This window comes from Loxodonta africana, chromosome 21 (genome assembly GCF_030014295.1).
Source record: "Loxodonta africana isolate mLoxAfr1 chromosome 21, mLoxAfr1.hap2, whole genome shotgun sequence".
Taxonomy (NCBI): domain Eukaryota; kingdom Metazoa; phylum Chordata; class Mammalia; order Proboscidea; family Elephantidae; genus Loxodonta; species Loxodonta africana.
In genome coordinates this window covers 67,438,754-67,463,979 of record NC_087362.1, presented here as the reverse complement: position 1 = coordinate 67,463,979, position 25,226 = coordinate 67,438,754, and the positions used below count along the sequence as shown (strand labels likewise).

Below are 25,226 nucleotides of genomic sequence, written 5' to 3'. Positions count from 1 at the left end.
GTTTGGTTATATTTTGAAGATAATTATCTCCTGGTAAAGTAATATTTTGGGAAGTGTTGCTGAGTGTCTCTGACTCATGCCAGCTCTAGAGTTTTTCATCTAGCAATGAGTGTTGACTCATCAGAGGAAGACCCTGAGCAAACACCTTAGTAGAATGCATGGTTCTCCAAGAAGTTGCTCAGGCTTTGTACTCTAGAAACCTAACAGTTTACTTTGATTCTCAAAAGATAAATCAAAGTCATGAAATGTAGGTTTTGTACACATGATGCCAATCACTCATTCTGCGTGTGCTGCATTCCTACTCTGCCGCACTCAGTGGAAAGCCTTGCCAACGTGGTCAACTTGGCTGGATACCTTTGAAAGCAGTAAGACTAGGCTAGTGTGCAGAGAAACCCAGCTTCCTCATCAGTGGCAGCAATAGATGATAGCACAGGGACCTGAGGACCCATGTCCCGTGTGCCGCCAAGGTCACGGGTGAATTGCCAGAAGATTTTCAGTTGGTCCCTGTGGCATTTTCCAGCAGCACTGAAAGTCACAGGTACCAACCTCAGGCTCAAAAATGTGATAACCAAAATCTGCAGGAATCGGCATCCCCAAGTAGCTAGCTGCTCACTGAACTGTAGATTAGCTAGGGACTCTGCTGTGTTACAAAGTTTGGTCAAAAATTCCCATACCTAAGTCCAGTGGTAAGATTTCAAGGCAAGAAAAAGAAGGCTCTTCCCCAGTCAAGGTTCCAGGATGGCCACTTCTTTCCCTGATGAAAGAAGCAAGCTGCAATGTCAGATACTAACCCTAATTCTTGGAGTGCAGAACCAATCTGTCTGCTGTCAAGGCTTTAACCTTGTATGCCTCCAGAGAGGCCTAGGGGAGACACCAGGACCAGGGGACTTTGAGGGTGGACTCAATCTGGTTGAAAGAGTTGGGGCTTAAAGAAGAGAAGATGGGAAAATTCCCTTGGGCAAACAAAAATCTTTCAGTGTATCAGGCAGAAAACTCACTGTGGTTGTGGGGCTGTGTGGTGTGGGAGGACTGGTCCCGAGCACTGAGCTGGGAGAGATAGAAGTGTGCTTCAGGTGAAAGATTCCTGCAGCTCTCCCCACGAAACATTCTTCTATAAGGGTGAAGACTGTTGCAGGTGTTTGAGAGAGAAAGGTGTCTGGGTCCCAGCAACTCTTCCCTGTGGAGTTCGACTGTCCTTTTCCTCATAAGACAAGTTAACCAGCCACATCTGATTGACGTGGGATCCAAGATCCCGTGGGAAAACCCCTGATTCGTGTCCATAAGTGGGGGTCCAAACAATACAGAAGATACAGACAGATGAGGGAGTCGGATGGAAGCTAGATTAGAAGGAGTCAACGAAGGGATCCCTTAAAAAAAAAAAAAAAGACCATTAGTGTAGACAGAGTCTGGGCAGCATCAGCCCCTAGGGCCCCAGAAGAAGGAGATAGTGGTCTGGGCATGGTGTGAATCTGTACTGGATCTACCCTGTTTCAGCCTCTTTTGCATGTCCATTTGCCTAGACAAAGGGGAGACTCGGGTTGCACTGAGAGGAGGATAAAACTAAAAAAAAAAAAAAGGCCCAAGTAATTCCGTTATGAAACCCCTCCATTCTTCAAGAGTGGGATCCAGGTACTGATGTGGGGGAGCCAACTCATACTAGCTCCAAGAGCTGATTACATCCATCTCTTCCTAACCCTGACACCACACTGGTAATATGAAATTGGCCATGGTGGGAGTATTGGCATCATGGCAACTGGCAAATTGCTACCAATTAGGGCTTTGTCTCCTGGAAAGCTGGTTGTTAAACATTTACCAGCACTCCACTAAGCCCAAGAAAAAAATGGCCAGAGGGAGAGAAATGAACACAACAGTGAGTCCGCAGATGATGCTCTAAATCCCACGAATCAGTGCCTTTTCTTCTTCGTCATTGCACTTCCCCAGATTAGAGCCATAGAAATGAGATCGCTCAACAAGCCTTTAGCAAGGACACAAAAGAAGACATTCAGGTAAGGTATAGATGGGACTACACAATTTTGAATACTACTCCACTTAACAACTACCCTAATGTTGAACATTGACTATTCAGGTTGTTTTTTGTTCGTTTGTTTTACTATTAGAGTGAGTAATGGAATTTAGCTGACCTTGGATGGCAACATAGTTTAAATCTTGAAAGCTCTAAAACAAAACCAAACCTGTTGCAGTCCAGTTGATTCTGACTCATAGCGACCCTATAGGCCAAAATACAACTGCCCAGTGGCGTTTCCAAGGAGCAGCTGGTGGATCTGAACTGCAGACCTTTTGGGTAGCAGCTAAGCTCTTAACCACTGCACCACCAGGGCTCCTGGAGGCTCTAAGTGGGCAGTTACCTAAGAGCCGCCATTGAGGGCACAGCACTCCCTCTGAGCTCATTTTCAGAAAGCTGGAGATCCCAGGACTGTATGCAGTACGGAAATAATGTTGTGGAAAACACTTCTGTGCTTAAATTGTTGTCTGAGTTTTTTATTACTTTCCTAAAAGAGTCTTACTTAGAAGGGCCATTATTGCTTATGGGAGTGTTTCCGTTTGTTTTAATTAGGATTCTGATCCACCAAATTGCTCTCCTTGAAGAAAAGAATATACCAACTTAAAATCACATCAGAAAAATATGGTGTGCTTGTTTCACCCCAGTTTTGCCAATTTTTTCTTCTTTAAATGGTAATTTCATCAATAAAATGTGATACAGCATTGTTGATTTAATTTGCTCTTCTTTTCTCTTTAGAGAGGTGGACCATTTTTCAGGAGGTGATTACCTGGATATTTGCTCCCCAGAACGCTTGCCCCAAGCCCTGCGGTGGGTGCGGTGGAGGCTGGAATTCTGTAGGTTGGGAAGGTGTTGGGAGGGAGTCTGCTGAGCCAGACTCTAGGTTCCACTGCCCGCTGAAGAGAATGTACCTCATCTGGCTCCTGGGCCAACATTGAGGTCAAACTGCCCTGGTCAGTCTGGGCCAAGACAAGTCCCCATCCAGGTTCCTTGCCCCGTGAGACACTGTAGGCACCTTTCTCAAATTCTCTGGGGCAGGGATGCCTGGAGAAGAGGGAACTTTTTCACTCAAGGTTTGCCTGGATCCACCAGGTCCTGACAGATAATGGTTTTCTTTCCCTAGAGCCCTTTGAAATGGATGGCAAGGGCTTTGTAGCTTGTGTTCCTGGGGTCAAAGCCCTAGTCACTTCTTGCCCCCTACCCCATGCCTCCAGCTCAGTTCGTGGGAATCCGGGATCTTTCTAGGGGCCCAGTCCAGGACTTGTGGCAGCTCAGATGGTCTCAGGAGCATCCCCTAGGAGCCTCAACCAGTACAGGAGGAAAGGTGCTGAAAAGGCAGTGTTCACATCTGAAGATGACAGCCTGTGGTGGCCACATCTGAGGCTCGTAGCCCACTGGCTCTGAGCCAGAGGTCTGCTCCCGGCCTGGTCTGGCCTTGGGGACCTGCACACGGAGACCTGTTGCGAGGAACGGTCCCCATCCCACCCGGTTCCTAGCACTAGGAGCCTTCTCCGCCAGCCAGATGGGGGCTCCTGAGATCAGTGCGTTGCCACAGGGGCCAGGAGGGGCTGAGGTTCATGGGGTCACATCTGCACGAGACGCACAGTGTTCTCCAGGGTGCCGAAGCGGGCGCAGGCTTGTCTGTCCAACGTGGAGCTTGCCTGTGTCAGCGCCCGAGACCGAGGCAGCGCTGGGAAGATGGGGGAGGATATGGGGAGCATTAGTCAACTGCTTGTATTCCTCCGGCCGGGATAGAGGGAGCCGCCTGCAGCTCAGCCCGCGGGAATCCGGGATCTTTCCAGGGCTGGGAGATCCGGGCGCATAGCAGAAAGTCCGAGGACTTTCTCGGCGGTGTCACAGCTTCGCGCTGTACGAGCCGAGGGCCCGCTCCAGCTCCAAGCTGCACGCCCCGCGGCCCGGCACAGCCTCGGCGCCCCTCTGAGCTCCCGACCCAGCGCGGACACCGCCGCTCCGCCGCGGCCGCCACTCCCCCCACATTCCAGAGGCCGCAGCGCCGTCTCCTTCCTCGCATTCCTGTCCCGGCAAAGGAGTCCCTCCGCCCCCCGCGCGGCCGCTGCGAGGAGGGGGCGCGGCCCGGCGCCCCGAGCGCACATTCCTCCGCCGCGCGCGTTATTGCGCGGAGCGCGCGTCCCCCGGCCCGTGCGGCCCGGCGGAGCTAACCTGGCCGCCTCAGGCTTCGCCCCGCCCCGCCCCGCGCCCAGGGGTCCCGGGGCTGGCTCCCGGCTTCGGGCGGACGATGCGGCGGCGCGGCCGGAGCGGCGGCGGGAAGCGGAGGCGGAGGTGACGCGCTAGGGCCGGCGGGCCGGGCCATGCAGCGCTCCCGGGCGGCCGCGGACGAGGCGGCCCTGCTCCTGGCTGGGCTGGCCCTGCGGGAGCTGGAGCCGGCCGGCGAGTCCCCGGGCCGGGGTCGACAGGGGCCGCGGCCCGGGCCGGGAGACGAGGCGGCGCAGGCGCTGGGCCGCAGAGGGAAGGGCGGCGGCGGCGGCCCCGAGGCTGGGGCGGACGGACTGAGCCGCGGGGAGAGAGGCCCGCGGCGCGCGGCACCCCCCGAGCTCAGCGCGCAGCCTGCGGGCAGCCCGCGGGCCAGCCTGGCGGGCTCCGACGGCGGCGGCGGCAGCACCCGCTCCAGCGGCATCAGCTTGGGCTACGACCAACGCCACGGGAGCCCGCGCTCTGGCCGCTCGGACCCGCGCCCCGGCCTCGGGCCGTCGTCGGTGGGCAGCGCCCGCTCCAGCGTGTCCAGTCTCGGCTCCCGCGGCTCGGCCGGCGCCTACGCCGACCTTCTGCTCCCTGGAGCCTGCCTGGCGCCAGCTCGCTCCCCGGAGCCTGCGGGACAGGCCCCCTTCCCTCTGCCTGCGCTCCAGCTGTCCCCGGGCCGGGAGGGCGGCCCGAGCGCGGCGGAGCGGCGGCTGGAGGTGCTTACGCGGGAGCTGGAGCGGGCGCTGGAGGCGCGCACGGCGCGGGACTACTTCGGTGAGCGAGCTCGGCCGCACCGCGCACCGCGCCGAGGGTCGGGACGGCCCCGGAGAGGCGACCGGCCCAGCGGAGGGGAGTTCGGGGTGGGCCGGGGTTGGCGTTGGAAGCGGGTCAGGATGAGAAAGCCGTGTCTCCCGTGGGGCCGGGGGGACATTTCTTTCCAGAGGGGGTGTGAGCGTGAATCGCCAGATCTGGGGCTTGTTTAGAACAGCGGCTTCTCCTTTAGTCGTCACGCTGCAGAAGGGATCTTGCAAAGTGTGTTGTTGCCGTTTCCTAACTTGGAGGAAAATCAGGTTAATAGAATAATATGTTTTCTGATTTTTTTTTTTTTTCCTTAACCTTTGGCATTTGCTAATCCTACCTCCTCAGGTACGCCCGCGGACCCGGTGCCCCCTCCCCTCAGCCTGGGGTGTGGGCAGGAGAAGGGAGGAGGAACGGTCCAGGCCCCGCCCCGCCCGACCCGAGGCTTTGGGAATGATGGGGCTAGAGGTAGAGAGCGAGGGAGGGAGGGTAAGGCCACTCTGGGGCGGGGTTGAGGGTGGGGGAGTGAGACAGAGGATCCAGTCGGTCACGCTGGGCTGCCCTCGCTCTGGGCCAGGCTGTATACGCAGGATATTTCCAAAGGATCCTGATGCATACGCGTTGGCAAAGCCCGTCAGTCTCTGACAGCCTCCATTTCCCGGCCTGGCCCTGTCCCCTCCTCTCCCCCCCAGTCTCTAGTCCTTTCTACAGCTCTTAGAGGTTCTGGGGGAGGGACAGAAGTACTGGGATGGCTGGGGAAGGGGCTTCCCGTCCTCCCTTACCGGGAAGCAGGAAGGAGGAAGCACCTGGCTCAGGAGGGCATCGGTGGGTATCATGCTGGTTCTGAGGCTGTCCTGGGTTTTGTATCTTTCACACATTCATTCCAGTTAGCAGCTCAGGGCTGCCCAGAGCTGGATCTTGAGAGGTGATTGCGAGGCCGTTATGAGGCCAGATTCATTTCAGGCCTAGGGAAGAATGAGCAAAAGGACGGAAGTAAGGATGTGTGCTGTGGTGTTTACTTGTGTGTTGCTATAATGCTGGGTGCTGTGCCACCACAGGGTCACCCATGGTGGATAGGTTTCAGTGGAGCTTCCAGACTAAGACTAGGAAAGAGGCCTGGTGATCTACTTCCAAAAATTAGCCAATGAAAACCCTGTGGATGACAACAGAATATTGACTGGTATAATAGTGGAAGATGAGCCCCTAGATTGAAAAGGCACTTAAACGGTGGCTCCAATAATGGACTCGAGCATACCAATGATGGTGAAGATGGTGCAAAACTGAGCAGCGTTCCGTTCTGTTGTTCGTGGGGTTGCTGTGAATCAGAGCTGACTCGAAGGCAGTTAATAACAGTACAAGAATGTGTTGCCCAGGAGGAGTCAGGTGGTCAAGGGCATGTGCAGGCCAAAGGGGTTGGCCTGCTGCCTTTGGGGTAAGAGACACTGAAGGGTTTCTGCCCTATCTGGAAAATGGCAGGGTGAGAATTTGTGGTTTGGCAGGTCTTGGGGCTGCTGTTGGGTGGCCTGGGAGCAGAGAGATGACTTAGGAATCTACAGCCTGTCTTTTGTGCCAGGAACAGAAGCTGGGCTGTCTTCTGAAGAGAACTTTCCAGTATATGCTTCTCAGGTGAAGCTGCCAATTGAGCCGACCCCACGCACTGCAGGGCCTAGAGGGGGTGCATTCTGTGGGTCTCCGTAGATGTTCAGGAATCTGTGTGTGAAGTAGGGGTGGCTGCAGACCCAGGCAGGTAATGAGAACTATGAAGCAGCTGAGGCTAAAAACAGTCAGGGGTGGTGGGTCATTCTTTCTAAAGAGGAGCTACTGCTCAACTCTAGCCCATTGTAGCCACATGTGGGAGTGTGAAGGAAGTGATGACAGATGTTTGGTCTCTCAAGACAAACCAGAAATTCAGATTTAGATGATATTTTCCTGATTTTTAAAAATACGGGCAACCAATTTTCTTGAAATATGTACGGTGGATATTTGAACTTTTTGAGCCACAAAAGTGACATTTTCATACAGTTCAACCTAAATAACACAAAATTTTAATAAAAGCCAGTCTGTAGGTAGTGTGAGCTCGAGTGATCTCATAAACTGCATCTTCAGAGTGTGTTTCTTTTCTCCGTGCCACTTCTTCCTCTCCTTGGCCCTGGCATCAGCTGACCTTCTTCTGGTCCCTTTTCTGCCATTTGTTGACGTCTTTGGAATTTTCTGGTCTCTCCTCCCCAAGTTCTGCTGTCATCAATCAGTCAACAGCCTCAGGCTTCCAGAACCTTTTTAACGTTAGCCACCTCCTGCCTTTTCTTCAGCTACCCACTCTCAGGGCCACGCCCTGTTTTCTTCGCTTCAGCAATCTTCTGACCCCAGCCTGTGTCTCACTGGTACCTATGATTCATCTAATCGTTGCCCAGCACAACCCTGGCTCTGAGTCAGGGCTGCAGCCCCCTTGGCTGCTGCTATACCAAGTGGTGAGGGGCTGCTGAGGAAGCCCCTGGGACCACTGTAGTTTATAGTCTTCAACCTCAATGGTCTTCTTGGCACCACCTTCACCCTCATCCTTAGCCAGCTGTTATTCCCTCAACAGCCTCTCTCTCCTCCAGCCCCTGCCCTTTCCTTCTACTTTGCTGGGAAAATTGAGGCCAGCAGTTGCAGTCCGTCTCTGTGGGCTTCCTGTTCCTCACCAGCAGGCTCTCTCAAGACCAAGTCATTCTGCCACCGCCCCAGAGGATGCGGATCCTTCCATATCCTGCCTCCACTTCTTTCATCCTCAACTTTCCTCTCACCACTGACTCTGTCCTTTGGTTATAAATATGTACAGGGCTTTTTCATAAAAAAAAAAAAAAAAAGCAAAACCCCCAACCCCCAAACTTCCATGACCACAAAATCTCCTCTGCCCTTTCTTTTCATCCTCTTCTCATCCCCATGTCATGACTGTTCACCCCCTGCTCTCTCCTCAGTTGCCCGCTATCTGCCCTATCTCCTCTCACCTGACCACACAGCTCTTGCACAGGACACTGGTGACTTCCAGCCCCTGCCCAGTGGGTGCTTTCCAGGCCTCGCTCGTCTGGACCTCACTGCTGCATAGAGTTCACTCTCCTTGAAATGTCCTACTCCGTGACATTCTGAGTTACTTCATGCTTCTTTACTGTATCTTAACTAAAGTGATACAATCAGATATTTAGAAAAATCAACCAGAACCCACCATTGCCTGCTTTCTCATCCTTCCCAGGAGCCCCCAAAGCTTTATCCTTTTCACTGGTTCTCCTGGTAACTTCATCAAAGAAGTGACAGGGTTAGGTTTGCAAAGCTAACGGAGAAGAGTGAAGGTGGGAGAGTCAGTCACTGGCACTTTAAGAAGGTAAGTCCAGCTGCAGCTGAGGGGATGGGTTACTGGGGGCCAGGCCGTGACACAGTGAGAAGGCTGTTTAAGAGGAGTTGTTCAGACAAGAATCGGTCATATTTTGGATCAGGCCAGTGGGGATGAGGGGAAGGGAGGAAATCAAGACCAGGGAGCTGAGGAGCTGAGACTCTGAGTTGGGTGTGAGAGAGAGAGGCTAGGCCTGGATACTCCCTGGATCCTAGGTCCATCAAAGGGCCGTTTCCTTAGGGGAAAACTGAAGGCAAGAGCAACTTGTGAGGAATCCAGAGCTCCGTTGCGGACATACAGGTGTTGTGTGCTGGGGCCCTTCTGAGAGGCGAGTCTGTGTCTCAGGAGAGAGGTCTGGGCTGGTGGTAGGAACCCTGGGCAGAGGGGAACAGTTGGGAGAGGAGGGGACTGCCCAGGGAGACTTGCCCCCCCATGGAGATCTGTAGACTCCGTTTGTTTGCCCCTACATTTTCAAAACATTTAAGATAGTAATTACTTTCATTTTGGAATAATTTCACATATATATCTAGATTTCTAGCTTTTTCTTGAAAAATTAGGCTCTCCAGCAATGCTGGGCCTGCTTCCCTCCGGTAAGTAGCTGTCAGCAGAGCCGAGGTATGGCAGCAGCCTCTGGTGGCCACCAGCTCTCTCTTCATTCACCTGGGTCCCCGCCAGGTCACCTTTACATTGCTGGGTGGATTTGAGGGCGTCTGAATTGGCTGTTCCCGGGGAGCATGAGGCATGAGAGGGTCAGGACAGAGCTGGTGAATATCCAACAGAGCTGGGAAGGAAGACGAAACAGAAGGCCAGTTGTGGGTTGTACTTTGGAAACCAAAGAGGGAGGGATGGTCTGCCTTCTAGCAGGATCAGAACTCACAGTTCGTAGAACTAGACACTTAAGGATGACTAAGCGTGGACTAATCTGTCTTTCTTGGATGAGGGAAGGAGGAATGGGGTGGCTGGTGAAGGAGGGAGGGGTTTCAAAGTGGGAGGGGCTTGAGCATGGTTTTATGTTAAGGAGGGGGATCTGGTGGAAAGCAAGGGGAAAAGGATAAGGGCGCCATTTCCTGGAGCAGCCGGAAAATTTAGGACCCCGAGGGAGCCCGTCTTCATGTCGTGTGGGGTGTGGGAGACCCGTGTAACTCTGTGAAAGGGCTTGGCTGGCTTCCCACTGCCTGGGTCTTCAGGAGGGCTGGCCAGGGACACCTGCCATGGCTGGTGTCCTCCCCTCTCCCCCTCCCCGCCCCCCCGCCTGCTGAGCTGCCCACTTTGTGCTGCCAGGGGTGGTCCCCGATTTCATAAACAATCCCAGATACCTGCATACCAACTTCCCTCATTTCTTTAGGCCTTTGTTCAAAGATCACCTTGTTAATGGAGCCTTCTCCAACAACCCCAATTATGTCAGCTTTATTTTTCTCCATACACATATTTCCGCCTGACATGTTATTAAGCTGCTGTCGTCTCTCTCCCTCCACTAGAATGCAGGCTCCTTGAGGGTAGGGGCTTTGTTTCATGCATTGCAGAATCTCCAGAACCTAAACTGTGCCAGGATTTTGGTACGCCGCCAGTGTGCTGAATGAACAAGAGAGTAAGCTGACCTTACGGTACAGAGTCCTAGTGGTGCAGTGGTTAAGAGCTTGGCTGCTAACCGAAAGGTTGGCAGTTTGAATCCACCAGCCACTCCTTGGAAACCCTATGGGGAGTTCTACTCTGTCCTGTAGGGTCACTATGAGTTGGTATCAACTCGACGGCAATGGGTGTGGTTTTTGGTTCTGGTACAGGGGAAGAAAGTGGCTGGGGAGGGTTGGTGATTCTGTCCTGGAGTGTACCTGTGTGATCTTAATTCTTTGTATCAGAAAATGTGTGTTTTCATTTTGCAGAATAGGATTTGATTCATAGAAGAAAGGATTTTCCCATAGTCCAAGAGCAGGTCATAGGTGAAGGGGCTTAGAATGACTTTTTAGGTGTATATCTATTATAATAATGGCAATAGTGAGGACAGTGTCAGCTCTGACTCAGTGCCAGGTGCTCTCCTAAGCTTTTTGACTCCTCAAAACAACAGCAACAGACTCTAATTATCCCATGTTAGTCCTGTGTAACTGAGCGTTGGAGGCCTCGGCAAGTTAACCTGCCCAGGTCAGAAGGTGGTCGGCATCCGAACTCGGAGTTGGATGCATGTCCATCTGACTCCCAGTCCATGGCGCTAACCACTGCTCTCTCCTGCCTCTTTTCCCATAGGCATTTGCATTAAGTGTGGGCTTGGTATCTACGGAGCAAGGCAGGCGTGCCAGGCGATGGGGAGCCTGTATCACACGGACTGCTTCATCTGCGACTCTTGTGGTAGGTAACTTCTCCCTCTGCCCACTTGCATCTTGGACAGAGACCTAAGCCCCAGGTACATGGACCATCTAGCTCTGGCCCAGGCTGGGAGGTGGAGACTGGTCGCAGTCTTCCCATGCAGATGAGTTGGGGACTTTCCCCTATGGACCTGGCCTGCTTTGGAGACCCAGAGCCCCTGGGGAGATCTGTTGCCCTGGGGAGGGAGGCATGGAGCCAGCGAGGAGCTTTTCATTGGCTGTTGGCCATAGGGAACAGCTGGCCCCTGCCCTCAGCTTTGGAGCCTCTTCCGGGCGGGATACCAGTGTCTCCTTGATGCTTGGGAGGAAAGATCTGGAGCCAGGGAGGGGCCTCCAACCCTCCTGGACTTGGGACTAATCTTCCTTTTTCCTGTAATTCTTTTTCCATTTATTTTTTCTTCTAATTTTATGCACACTATGAATTATAATTTATAAGTGATATAAATTATAAATGTTATTTAATTTGGACAGAATTATAAAAAGAAAAAAGCAATTATAATCTAACCACCCCAATAAATCTGCGCTCTTGATTTTCCTTGGTTTTTCTCTTAGACCTTGCCCCTAAGCAGGCATCTTTTATTAATTTACACTAAACATTTTAATGTTTTATTTTATAAATGCAGCTTTAACTCAAATAGCCCCGAAAAGCTTATTGTAAAAGAGACTTATCTTTCCACTTCTAATTCCATTCCCCAGAGGCAGTCACTTATTACATTTTTAGCAGTTTCTTCTAGCGTTGTTGTTGTTGTTGGTTGCCACTGAGTTGATTTTGATTCACGGTGACCCCATGTGTGCAGAGTAGAACTGCTCTGTAGGGTTTTCTAGGATGTGACCTTTCGGAAGCAGATCACCAGGCCTGTCTTCTGAGGCGCCTCTGGGTGGATTCAAACCACCCACTTTTCTGCTAGTAGCTGAGCGCTTAACCATTTGGGCCATCCAGGTACACCAATTTCTTTTCTTAGAGGAAGGCATACACTGATGTTTCTTCAGTGAATCAATTTTAGACATAATCTACTTACCTTTGCTGCTCCTTCCCCCCTTCCATCTTCCCAGTGTTGTCATATCACTAGTTTTGGTTAAGTCAATAAACCAAGTATACTTGACTGTGACTACGTGAATATTATTCGCTGAGGAGCCAAGACTCATACTGTAATTACATCCCCTTGTTTCTAGTCTTACTTTTCCTGGAGTTAATCCCCCCATCTTTATTTACCCTTTGTATTGTCTTACTTTATTGTATCTTTAGTTGTTTTTTTTTTTCTTTTTTTTCCCCAAGTGCTCCATTATATCAGGCATTCTCCTGAGTTCCCACTGGGAGCCCCTGGCCCCTCCCCACTCTGAGCCAGTTGTCCCCTAAACTCCACTGGAGCACTCATTGTTCACCTTCCTCTGTATACACTCTGACTTGGAGCCACAAGTACCTAGAAGCCCTCAGTGGCAGGTAATAGAGAGGAGGCTTAAATGCAAAGAATATTTCTTTGCTCAGTCAACTGGGAGCCCAGAGATTGGGTTTGCTTCAGGATGAGATTGATCTCATGGCTCAGGCCCTGTGATTCCCTTCATCAGGTTTTCCTTGGATTTGGCTTTATCCTTAGGGCAACTCCTCTCATGAAATGTCCAAGGTAGCTTGAGACTTCCACTGGCACACCACTGGTCTGGAGAAATATGGGGCATCTCTTCTGGTCACTGTCTTGGAGTAAGAAAACTTTTTCAGAAAGTACCCAGAAAACTTCTCCATGTATCTCACTGGCCCAAATTATCTCATACACCCTTTCCTGAACCAATATCTGTGGCTGAGGGAAGTGCCGTGATTTGATTGACTGACTTGCCTGAGTCCCTGAACCAATATTGTGGTGAGGAAGGAGAAATTATACTAATCGAGTCTACCCCTGGATATGGGGTAAAGTCAGGTTTCCCTGAAGCATACCAGGCTATGTGAGGTAAGCTTGGATACTGAACAAAATTGGGAGAAGAAGGGAGGAATCAATGCTGTGAAGAACCAAAAGTGTCTCCATCATGGATTTCATCATTTTATTGTAGTTATATAAGAAAGGACACATTGGAGGTAAATTTTCTGAATTCTAGTATGTCTAAAATGCATTTGTTCTATTCTCACACTTAATTTATTATTTGGGAATAGAAATCCAAGTTGGAAATAATGTTCATGTAGAAATTTGAAGTCATAGTTTTATCTTCCAGCAGCTAGTGTTGCTGTTAAATTCTGATGTCATTCTGATTCTCATTTTTGTGTGTGATCTGTTTTTTCTCTTTGGTAACTCTCAGGAAGAGGACTGTCATGTTCACAAATCCTGGATACTGTTTCCGTTATAGCTTCTGGGAGTTTCTGTGTATTGCACAGTTCCAGAGGCACCATTTACGTAGATACAATGAGAATGGCAGCCCTGAAGTTATGCAAGGAAGCAGCCTAGCTTAGGATATTCTGTTTATATTTGGTGTAGGCTTTTTGTCATTGGTTGTGCTGGATGCTCACAGAGCCTTTTCAAACTGGACACTTGCCCCTAGTTCTGGAAGTTTTTCTTGTGCTATTTATTTGATTTCCTCCCTTCTTTTTTTCTCTGGAACTGAATTCAACAGAGTATAATCAAGATAATACGTCATGACCAAGTTGAATTTATCTAAAGAATACTAGGGGTAGATTAACTTTAGAAAACTTAATAACATAATTCATTGCGTTAATAGATTAAAGGAAAAAAAATCTAATCATCTCAATAGATGCAGAAAAAATAATAAAATTTAACATTTATTCATAATGAAAATTCTTAGCACACTAGGAAAAGAAGGGAACTTTCTAAGCCTAATAAAGTTTGGTTACCAAAAATCTGTTCTAACATCACACTGTATTGTGAAATATGAGAAAAAATTACTGTAAAATGAGGAAAAGGCAATAATGCCTACAATCCTGTCTTCTATTGAACATTATCCTAGAGGTCCTAGTCAGTACAACTAACAGAAGAAAATGTACCATGTTCACGGATAGGTAGATTCAATAATGTAGATAACGTCAGTTCTTCTCAAATTTGATCTATGAATTAATTGCAATTTCAATTATGTAGATTTTCATGAATTTGACAAGCTAATTCTAAAGCTTTTAATGGGTGAGCAAGGGGCCAAGAATAGTGAAGGTGCTCTAGAAGAAGAAGAGCAAGTTGGGGAACTTCCACTACCAGATATCAATACCTATTGTAGAGTTACATTAATTAATTTCATGTGGTATTGGTGCAAAGACAGACCAATAGACTAGTAAAACAGAATGGAGAGTCCAGAAACAGACCCATATATACTTGGAAACTTGGTAGGTAGTAGAGGTGGTATTGCAGATGGTTCTGGGAAAATTGGCTATCCATATTTAAAAAATGAGATTAGTTCCAAGTGGATTAAAGATTTGAAGTGTAAGGCAAAACTTGGAATTTTTAGAAATAAATTTAGAAGCATATCTACAAGAAAGAATTTTTTTTTCATAAAAATTTTCAAGCATTAAAGAAAGGATTAACAAAATTCGAATACATTGAAAAAAAAAAAAAAACTCATTTAAAGGCAGTATAGAGAAAGTAGTAAAACAAACCATAACAGCATTTGTTGAACTGCTAAGCAGTTTACCAGAGTAGATGAACCAGTTTATAACTGCACTGGCAATGTATGAGAGTTCTAGTTTTTCCTGATTCCCATCAACACCTAGCATTGTCAATCTTTTTCATTTTAGCCATTTTTTTTGATGGGGTGGAGCGCTATCTTAATGTGGTTTTAATTTGATTTCCCTGATGAGTGGTGATGACTCTTACACCTTCTCGTCTGCTTACTGACCGTTTGAATATCTTTGTTTGTAAAGTGCCTGTTGAATTTTTTTGCCCATATTTAAATTAGTTCGTTTGACTTTTTCTTACTGATTTATAGGAGCTCTTTATATAGCCTGGATGAAAGTCCTTGGTTTGATATATGTATTGTGAATACCTTTTCCCAACCTGTGTCTTGCTTCGTCGCTTTCTTAATGGTGTCTTTTAATGAAAGGAAGTTCTAATGAAGTCCAGTTTATCATCTTTTTTTGTTGTTGTTGTTTACAGTTATTGCTCTTTATGTCCTGTCCAAGAATTTTTGTGTTTTTATAATCTCTTGCTTTTTTCTCATGTTTTGGATGTCTGTTATACGCATGTTAAATGTACCCATTCTGTATTCTGTGTCTAATTATGCCAAGATCTGACGTCTTTTGAAGTCCGACTTCTGTTCGTTATTGTTCATGTTGACTCTTGGTCATGGTACCTTGTTTCCTCACGTGTTTCATAATTTTTGATTGTGGAAGTCTGTCTTTGGGCATTTATTGAGGTCTGTGTTGAGGGTGCATTTCCCCAGGGAATGTTTTTAAGGTTTTTATAAAAAAATAGTTTTAAACTTCAGTGGGGCAAATGTATTTTTTCTTTTTTTATTGTGGACTTTTATTCATGCCAAGTATTGCAATATTGTCGTTATTCTTTCTGATGCACACATTGTCTCAAATTTGGCCAGATGAAGTTCCCTTCAAGTTTTCTCCAGTGCCCTGTCTTAGAGAAATGCCAGGCTTACACTTTGCTAGAAATAAAAGCAAAAGAATTTTATTGAAGGATGAACAATAAAGGCATTTCATGAAATAGAGAAACACGTGGTACTCAAACCGGAGGTTTCAGTGTGTGTTCCATCTTTCAGGGAGAGCAAACCCACTGACACAGAGTTGATTCCGACTCATACTGACCCTATAGGACAGAGTAGAACTGCTCCATAGGGTTTCCATGGAGTGGCTGGTGGATTCAAACTGTCAATCTTTTGGGTAGCAGCCAAGCTATTAACCACTGTGCCACCAGGTCAGTGAGGTATTTATCAGGCAGACCAACAAAGGCAAATGATTTTACATCAAGGACGGGTATAGGGAAAGGAAGGAAAATTTACAATAGATTGTCAAACTACAAACTTTCCTAACATTAGTTTCTAGCCTGACATTAATTTCTTATTTCCTGATACAAATAGACTAAACAATATTTCTAGAGCAAGCTGTATAACATTCTTTTTTTTCTTTTTTAAATTTTTTATTGTACTTTAGATGACGGTTTAGAGAACATACTAGTTTCTTATTAAACAGTCAATATACACATTGTTCTATGACATTGGTTAACAACCCATCCACATGTCAACACTCTCCCTTCTCAACCTTGGGTTCTCTATTACCAGCTTTTCTGTTCCCTCCTGCTTCCTAGTCCGTGCCCTGGGCTGGTGTGCCCCTTTAGTCTCATTTTGTTTTATGGGCCTGTCCAATCTTTGGCTGAAGGGTGAACCTCAGGAGTTACTTTATTACTGAGCTGAAAGTGTGTCCAGGGGTCTTTCACCAGGGTTTCTCCAGTCTCTGTCAGGCCAGCAAGTCTGGTCTTTCTTTTTGAGTTATGTGTAACATTCCTGATGTGGGGGTTTAGTGATTGATTGTAGGCCAGGTGAACATTAGTCAAAGTCCTTGAAATACAAAAGTTGACCATTTGGTTAGGAAGGAGATTAGATCAACTCCAACTTGAAGTCTTTTGAAATGTAAACATTGCTCATCTGGCTAGGAGGGAGTGAATTAGACTCTAGGCATTCACTCAATGAATTGTCTGAGAGCAGTTGAGATAGCAAGATTATTTACATAAGCTAAGGCCCGGATCTCTGCACTCTTTGTGTCACAAACTGTCAAAACTTTTACAAGAGGCCAAATCGTCTTTGTAGAAGGACAGAGGCAGACTTCAAACCTACTCACATCTTAATCCAAAATGGAATTTCAGTTTAGGTCTGGGATTAACCATTTTAATCTTGCCAAGCAGCCCCAGTTTTAAGGTTTGCTTATTTTCCACCTTTTGATCAAGCTGCCACTAGGGGACACAGATCACTTAAGGTATTATCTACGTTGGAGTTGCTTGTCTTCTGCAAAGTCTTGGAGTCTCTGGGATGACTGCTCTGTATGAGCCTTTAAGTTCTCAGATGCTACATTCTAGTAGCTGGGCACCATCCGATTTCACCTGCCATTGTTTCAGATCTTGTCTTCAGGGTGTATTAGTCTCTGGTTGGAGTAAGTGTTGCAAACAAAGCCATATTAGGGGAACACCTTGGCAATTTTAAAAGGGTTTGATCCTAGAACTAAACTTCCTTTTCATCAGCAAAATCAGTATTTTCTTCCAAATATATAATTCATCACGTGGCTATATGCCTTGAGGGTTGGCTGTGGCAATGGGAAACAGTGCATTATACATTTAACAAGCCCTATTGTGACAATTACAATGATTAGAAAAAGGAGACAGGCTAGCAGAAAGGATTGTCCCAGACTCGATGCTTTGGGGTAACCAGATAAAAATATCAAAGAAAGAAGGAATGATCATGGCAGCAACGGTGTGTAACAGGAGGCCTTTTGGCATATTTTAGAGGTGGCTTGTTCTCCTCCAGAAGTATTTATCCATAAGCAGCAACAAGTATTGGTGATAGCACAAACCCCTCCTTGCTGAGCTAAAGGAAACTCTAAGGCAATTCTGTCGTCCAGCATACCTTTTACCAAGGATTCTAAAGATTTTTGTTGAGCTGTCATTCCCTCAGCAACACTATCAGAAATTTGGGCTATAGTGACAGATAGATTGTGAATAGGCAGTTCTAACTGCCCAATCCCAAACCATATAGTAGTGCATAAGAAGGATCATCCCCCTCCTGGATAATTAGCTATGAAAAAAAGGTTGTGTGAAATGACGGGTTCTCTCTTCTATATGAGTATTAATTTTTATGTCATCGTTTTATAGTAAGCTGTCATTGTATGAATGGATGCTCATGGGAATGCCTGAGGTCCCTAAGGTACATTAATCTGTCACATTCCAACCATTTAAATATTGCAAAGCCCAAGTATAAGGTGAGTTGTTGGACTTATTTCTTAAATAAGCGATCCTCCACATAAAAAGACATATCCAGATGGGATGCATAGCATTCCTGCCCTGGTTTGAATATAGGAAATGGAATGCATTGATTTGACTCTCTAAAGCCAGTCTGCAGTTAGTCAGTCATCACAAGTGGATAATTCTTCGAATTCTAGGGAATTCTGGAGTTGAGCACAAACTGGAGATTTAGATTATTTCTAAAACAGTTATCTGCTATTAAGTTATACTATTGAGCATCGTTAATGAAAAGGTCACAATGTGCAGAAGAAGTAATACATTCTGATTAGGCACAGGTAAGAATAAAGCAGGGAGCTGCTGGATAAGAGAATAATTCTGGGGGTAGGCATAATTTGACACAGATAGCTTATTTAAATGTTTTTTCAAAATTAGTAGTAAAGGAAGGCCTGAACTTATATCTAAAACTGGCACAGCTTTAGATCAGTATGATCCTATGTGGACCGTGGGACAGAGTGACATACTCAACATGCTGTTAAATTCCTGGTGCTGGCAAATGATTGAGCTAATTAGATAAAGGCATTGTCTTTGTAGGCATCAGTGATGGTTATAACAGAAAGGAAAATTGCTATAAACTTCATAATGGAGAAAAGGTTAGCTAAAGTAATATATTAAAGCAAACAAAAATTAATGAGTAAAAAGCACACCCTTTTTCTAGCAATTCACTGAGAGATGAACCCAAGTAGGTAAAATAAAACTGATTCAAAAGGTATAAGCATTAACCAAGTGTTACAATTTCATTTACTGGTATAAGGAATAAAAAGATTTAACTCGTGGGTTAAAATTAAAGCCATCCAATAATTACTAAAGCTGCTAAGAAATAGTTCCACAAGTGAGTGAAAATAGTTAAGACTATTAAAATACCAACAGTTAAGAACCAGAGTTCATAGATTTCAGCAACTTGCATGTAATCTTGCTCTGCGATTTTGAAGTCAGTGGCTTGGCTTTGAAGCTGCATGCTTCTGGTCATTGGGGCACTGCTTCAGTCTGAGTTTCAAATCTCTGACTGGCTGGCAAGTCCAAATAGGTGCTTTAGCTTTCTTTAACTGTGATAAATGAATCCAACAGTTAATTGCTTCTAGTGTAGCTGCACATGGGTTAGTTAAAAGGACAAGATAAGTCTCCTTCCAGTGGGGTTCTAAAGAACATTTTAGTTGGTGCCTTTTCCAATAAACATAATCTTATGGCGTAATATTAACTAGGGGAGGAGAACCAGGTTTCTGCTTCTCCAATGCCACTTTAATTTGTGAAATATATTTCTTAGAGTATTGAATTAAAGATTGACAATATTTTAATAGTTCAGGCTGTACTAAATTAGGGTTGGTAGAGGCAATGTAGACAAGGATCATGGGCCTTCCAGTAACTATTTCATAAGGAGTATGTTTATAAGATCTGAAAGGAGTGCTTCTAAAATTTAAAGGGAAGACTTTAGTCCAAGACAAACCTAAGGACTCAGAAAGCTTAGCAATTGAGTTTTTATTATACCATTAGTTCTTCCTACAAGCCCAGAGGACTGTGGGTGATAAGGACAGTTAATCTCTGTTATATGGGGAAAACTTGGCATTGTTCTTGAATAATTTGTCCAGTGAAATGAGCTCTCCAACCACTGCAAAGAATTTTTGGTGCTCCCCAAGTCGGTATTATGTTTTCCAGGAGCTTCTTTGCTACAAAAGAAGTAGCGGCCCATGTGCAGGGAAAAGCTTCTACCCAATGTGAAAATTTACAAATCATTACTAACACATATTTATAGCCATTCAAAGGTGGAAGCTGAATAAAAGCTAACTGCCATTTGAGCATAGGCCTAGAAGGCAAAGGGTATTGTCCAGGGGAAGTCTTAAGTTTCCCAGGATTATAATGGGGACAGATAGAGCAGCGGGTGGCCACATGCACAGCTGCCTCAGAAAATTTTCCCCACCTGTATTTTTTTAAGACTTCAATCATTTTATCTCTCCCCAGATGAGTATTCTTATGTGGAGTCCTCATTATAGGGATGTGTAAAAGTTTAGGAAGAATAATTTTGGCATTAAGTCCTAACAATAGCTTAGTGTCAGGGTCTTGATAACAGCCTGACTTTTTCCATGTTTCAGTTTCATTAGATCGAGCCAATTGCTGATGTTTTTTAAAAGGTTCTCTTGGTGGGTGCAAATGTACTAGTTGTTTCGTGAAAATAGTTCTCTTTAGGTTCTTCCAAAGGCCCTTCTACACACTTTTTTGCTAAAACCGGGGCAACAATAACTCAGGAAGCAGCTTGTTTAGAGCTGCATCAGCAAGATTATTTCCCCAATTTGGGGCACTTCCTTTGGCTGCTGTGCTTGTATTTTAATTACAGTGATTTCAGAAGGGAGCAACTAGGCATCGAATAGATCTGCTACTAAAGCCTCACTTTTAGTAACGTAACCAGAAGAGGTTAAAAAAATCTCTTTGTTTCCATACTAGTGCAAGATCATGATTAACTCCAAATGCATATTTGCACTCTGTAAAAATAGTTAAGACTTTCCTTTGGCAAGTTTACATGCTCTGGGAAGAGCAGTAAGTTCAGCTTGTTGAGTTTAGGTGGCCTTAGGGAGAGGCTGGCTTTCAAGGGCTTCAGTAGAAGTTGTAGCACTGTGACCAGCCTGATACTGAGAGGCTGGCTTTCAAGGGCTTCAGTAGAAGTTGTAACACTGTGACCAGCCTGATACTGAGAGCTAGGAGTTGGTTTCAAATAAGAGCCGTCTACAGATAACGTAATAGCAGGGCTTGTCAAAGGAGTTTTTTTAAATCACTATGAGGAGTCAGAAGCTCCTTGGTTAAGTCTAAACTAAACAGTCATGGGAAGGACAGTCATCTTTATCAGCTGTAGGAAGAAGAGTATTTGTTGCTGTTGCCGTTGCATCAATTCTAACTCATAGCGATCCTATAGGACAGAGTAGAACTGCCCTATAGGATTTCCAAGGAATGGTTGGTAGATTCGAACTGCCTGCCTTTTGGTTAGCAGCCACATCTCTTAACCACTGTGCCATCATGGTTCCAGGGAGAAGGGTAGCTGGGTTTCAAGTAGCTACCATATGTAATTTAATGTTAGAGGCTACCAGGAGAAGGACCTCATAAGAAGTGAGTCTGCTGGTAGCCAGATATTGGGTTAAAGCAGAATTAAGCAATGCAGATACAGCGTGGGGTACATACATATTTAAAAGTTTCCTCAAAACTAAATCTGCAGTTTTTTCCATTTTTGCTATAGTGGCCACCATCCTAAGGCAAGGGGGGTAGGGTCTGGCCATAGAGTCCAGCTGCAGGCTATAGCAATCCACAGGCCTATTCTGTCCCCCGTGTTTCTGTGTAAGAATGTGCATTACTAGAAACTTCATGTACGAGAAGTGCAGAGTCCCAACGGTAGGGAATTTCAAAGTGGGCATGTTAATCAGAGCTTGTTTTAGTTATCACCTCATAATCTTTCAGGGTAATATAGAATGGATCAGGTTCAGAGGTTTTTGAGTGTTTATATAAAGGCTGTGCCATGAGAGAGAAGTTAGGAATCCAGCCTTAGCTATAACCATAAAGTCCTAGAAAACCTCTTAATTATTTGTTTTAGGCAAAGGAAAAGCTGCAATAGCTTCTTTTGGGATCAATAGAAACGCCTTCTGCAGAGATTAAATGACCTAAGTATTTGACAGAAGGCTGACCTAATTGCAGTTTCTTTCTTGAAAACTTTATATCCACCAAGGGCTAAATGTTTTAGCAAGGCTCTGCTGACCTCCAGGCAAGCCTGCTGAGAGGTGGAACACATAAGCAAATCATCTACATATTGTAACAAGGTAGATTTATTTGGAAATTGCAGAGGTTGCAAATCTGCACGCAAATTTTGAGAAAAATAACTGGGAGCCTCTGTGAAAGCCTGAGGCATAACATTCCAAGTAAATTGTTGATTTTCCCAAGTAACAATGAACAGATATTGACTTTTGGGTTCGACAGGAATGCTGAAAAAATACACTACAAAGGTCTATAACTGTAAAGAATGCTGCATCATGGGGAACGTTGGAAAGTAATAGATGGGGATTAGGGACAATGGGGTACCTAGGACTAACAATGCAGTTTATTTCATGTAAGTCCTGAACAGACTGCCAATCTGAACCATGAGGTTTTTAACTGGAGGGTTAGGAGTGTTACAAGGACTGGTGTAGGAACGATTACACCTTTAGAAAGAAAATGCTGTATTATAGGAGTTATTCCTTCCTTTGCTTCTCATTTGAGTGGGTACTGGGGAATCTTGGGCAAGGGCTTAGAGGTGTCCACTTGAATTTTAATAGGTTCAGTGGACAGAACTCTGCCAACACCTGTAGAACTCATGGCCCACAAAGTTTTGGGGACCTGAGAAACAACTTCAGGGGGAAAAGTGTCTTTTGGAGCAGAATTTTGAAGAGGCATAGTAAGGCCTTGTATGTGGCAGATAGCCTCTTTCTTTTGAATGTCATCTATAAATTCTTAGTGTCAGGTAAGATTAGTAATATTTCCTCCTTTTCATTAAATTGTAAATGGCAATTCCATTTAGATAAAATATCTCTCCTTGTTAAATCAACAGGAGCTTCAGAATTTAGTTAAAAGGGATGTAAATCCTCTCTTGGGCCAAGAGAGTTAGGCACAGGGTGAGAGTGATACAATGTTTTTTCTTTATTAGTAACTCCCACGATTTTAGAAGTTTTCATACTCCAGGGCAGGGTCTTTTGTAGGCACGTGGGATTAATCACTGAGAGCGTAGCTCATGTATCAATTAAAAATTGACAAGGTTCCCCATTAATGTATATAGTTGTTTCTCCTAGAGGGTTTAGAGCTACCGTAGGAAAAGTCCCTGTTTTGTCCCTGGAGCCCCTTCATTCTGAATCAAGAGATGAAGGAATGGTTGGGGTGGAAACTTTGTTTATTCTTCAATTTAAAAAATTCATTTTTTCAGTGGCCAGATTTTTTGCAATAGTGGCAGGGACAAGTTTTAGGTCCACTGGAGGGTTTAAAACTTTTTCTGAGTGGGCCCTTGCAGCTGCTGTAACTGAAGGGACATTAATTTATTTAATTTGTTAGCCTGCACAGCCTGCTTTGTTTCTAAAGTTTGGTTAAGCTCATGGGCTAATGTAACCAATTCCATAGTGGGAGCGGCCTTCTAATCAAAACGATGTCTTTTTACTAATGCTGAAATTTTAGGTTTGAAGCCAGAAATAAATATTGCATTAAGGGGCTCCTTCATTCCCTCATCTGAAAGGTTCAACCCAGAGTGTTCCAACAACTTCTGGAATAATCGGAATTGATAATCATAGGCATTTTCATCTTTGCCTTGTATACAAGAATAAACTTTTGTCCAGTCCGTTGTCAGAGGAAAGGCCTTAAGGATTGATTGCTTCATGTAAATCATTACCCTTAGCTCGGGCTCGTGTGAGAAGGGTTTCTGCCATTTTGGCTGTATTCAAAGCTAAATAACTTCAGGGATCTTTCCATTTAGCACATTCTAACTTTTTTTTTAACCACAGTTTGGCTTCCCTAGGGCCAATTAACATATGGACTAATGGATACAAATCAGCCAATCTGGGCTGATAAGCATCAATAAGGACCTTGAATCATTTAGCGAATTTATGAGGATCCTCATGTAAATTTAGAAAATCTTTGGCAGTTTGGTATGTGTCCAAGGAATGAAAGAAATAACAGTGTTCTTTGGATTTTCTCTGGTGCCCATTCCAGATTCTGCAAGGTGAATTTTAAAGGCATTCAGGAATAGGGCTTCTCGACTTTGATCTGTCTAGTTTTGGAATCTTTGGTCTTATGTTTTCTGGCTTTGAATCTGTAGTAGCTTCTTCTGAGAAGAAAGGTAGTTCAGACAGAAAGTTTTCAGAGGGACAAAGAAGCAGAGGAGGAAACAGAGAAGAGGCTGTTGGCGGGGGAGGGAGGGCAGAGGCACTGCAGTGGAGGTTGTAAGCGTAACAGAGCTCTGCCTTTCTAATTTTTTTATTTTGCTCAATTCAGAAATTGTATTCTGCAGTTCTTTATTCTGATTAGACAATTTGGAAACAGATTTTTGCAGAGAAATTATTTTATTGTGCTGATGTCTTTTACAGACCTCGAAATTCCAATCACAAAAAACATTCCATTGAAATTTCTTAATCTGGGATCCCTTTTTCTCTAACTTGCTGTGCAGAAAATTTAACTGAGAAAGTTCAAAAGTTCCCCAAAGTGGCCACACATCCAAACTGTCTCAGGTTAAGTCTTGCCAAGCAGACAAAAATAAACATGACGAAGAACCATAATGCTTATTCATAAAGTAAGCAGGAGTTCCCAGAGGAGGCTCAGAATTGCTCTTAGATTTGGCATTTCCCATATTCCCAAAGGCATCCTAAGGTTAGCTTTGGAAGCTTTTTAAACAATGATCAGAGCTTTTAGTTTCTCAGAACCAGCTAATATCCCTGACAAAGTACTACTAGCTAGGCTTTGGAATGTGGCTTTTCAAGGTTCTGAGGTCTGTAACCAATGACCGTGAGGTAGCTAAAACCAAAGGAACTTATACTCCGTTTAAAAGAACAGAAAAGAAAGAGGAATACAAATCCTTTAACAAGAGTTGGGGAGCCTCTATGCAAAGTAAGCAGGGCTTGGACCCAAGAGGCATTTACCTGCTGCAACTCCCAGGGTCCCGTGAAAGCATACAGGCCCAAGAGGCCTATTTGGGTGCCAAGCCTCCGACTTCTCACTGTCCTGGTTATTGGAGAGGTAAAGTCACCTTCAGGCCCACGCTGGGTGCCAAAATGTCTTATACTCCAGGCTTACACTTTGCTAGAAATAAAAACCAAAGGATTTTATTGAAGGATGAAAAATAAAGGCATTTTGCAAAATGGAGAAACTACAAGGCACTCAAACAAGAGGCTGCAGCGTGTGTTCCAACTTTCAGGGAGAGCAGTGAGGTATTTATTAGGCAGAGCAACAAAGGCAAAAGGTTTTACATCAAGGAGGGGTGGTGCAGGGGAAGGAAGGAAGATTTACAAGGGGTTGTCAAACTACAAACTTTGCGAACATCAATTTATAGCCCAACATTAGTTTCTTATTTCCCAATACAAATTGACTAAAGCAATATTTCTAAAGCAAGCTGTGTACAGGTTCTTTTTTTTAATTGTGTTTTAGGTTAAGGTTTACAGAGCAAATTAGTTTCTCATTAAACAATACACGGATTGTTTTGTGACATTGGTCGCCAACCCTGCAATGTATCAACACTCTCCCCTTCTCAAACCTCGGGTTCCCCATTTTTATTCATCCAGTTTTCCTGTCCCTTCCTGCCTTCTCATCTTTCCTTTGGGCTGGTGTGCCCATTTAGTCTCGTATACATGGTTTAACTACACGTGTTACTGTTTCTTTTATACGCTTGTCTAATCTTTCACTGAAGGGTGAACTTCAGGAGTGACTTCAGTACCAAGTTAAAAGTGTGTCCGGGGGCCGTATTCTTGGGGAAGTCTGGTCTTTTTTTTTTTTGTGAGTTTGAATTTCGTTCTACATTTTTCTCCTGCTCTGTCTGGGAC

At 45.3% G+C, this 25,226-nt stretch overlaps 1 protein-coding gene across 1 annotated transcript in view; it reads left to right on the top strand.

The window, feature by feature from the left end:
- Positions 1 to 4,217: 4,217 nt before the first annotated feature.
- WTIP (WT1 interacting protein) overlaps positions 4,218 to 25,226 on the top strand; it is a 31,460-nt gene continuing 10,451 nt past the window's right edge. The window contains exons 1-2 of the mRNA XM_010596156.2: positions 4,218 to 5,014; positions 10,644 to 10,745. Coding sequence (XP_010594458.2) covers positions 4,351 to 5,014; positions 10,644 to 10,745 — 766 coding nt within the window. The 5' untranslated portion in view covers positions 4,218 to 4,350. The remainder of the gene's footprint in view (positions 5,015 to 10,643; positions 10,746 to 25,226) is intronic.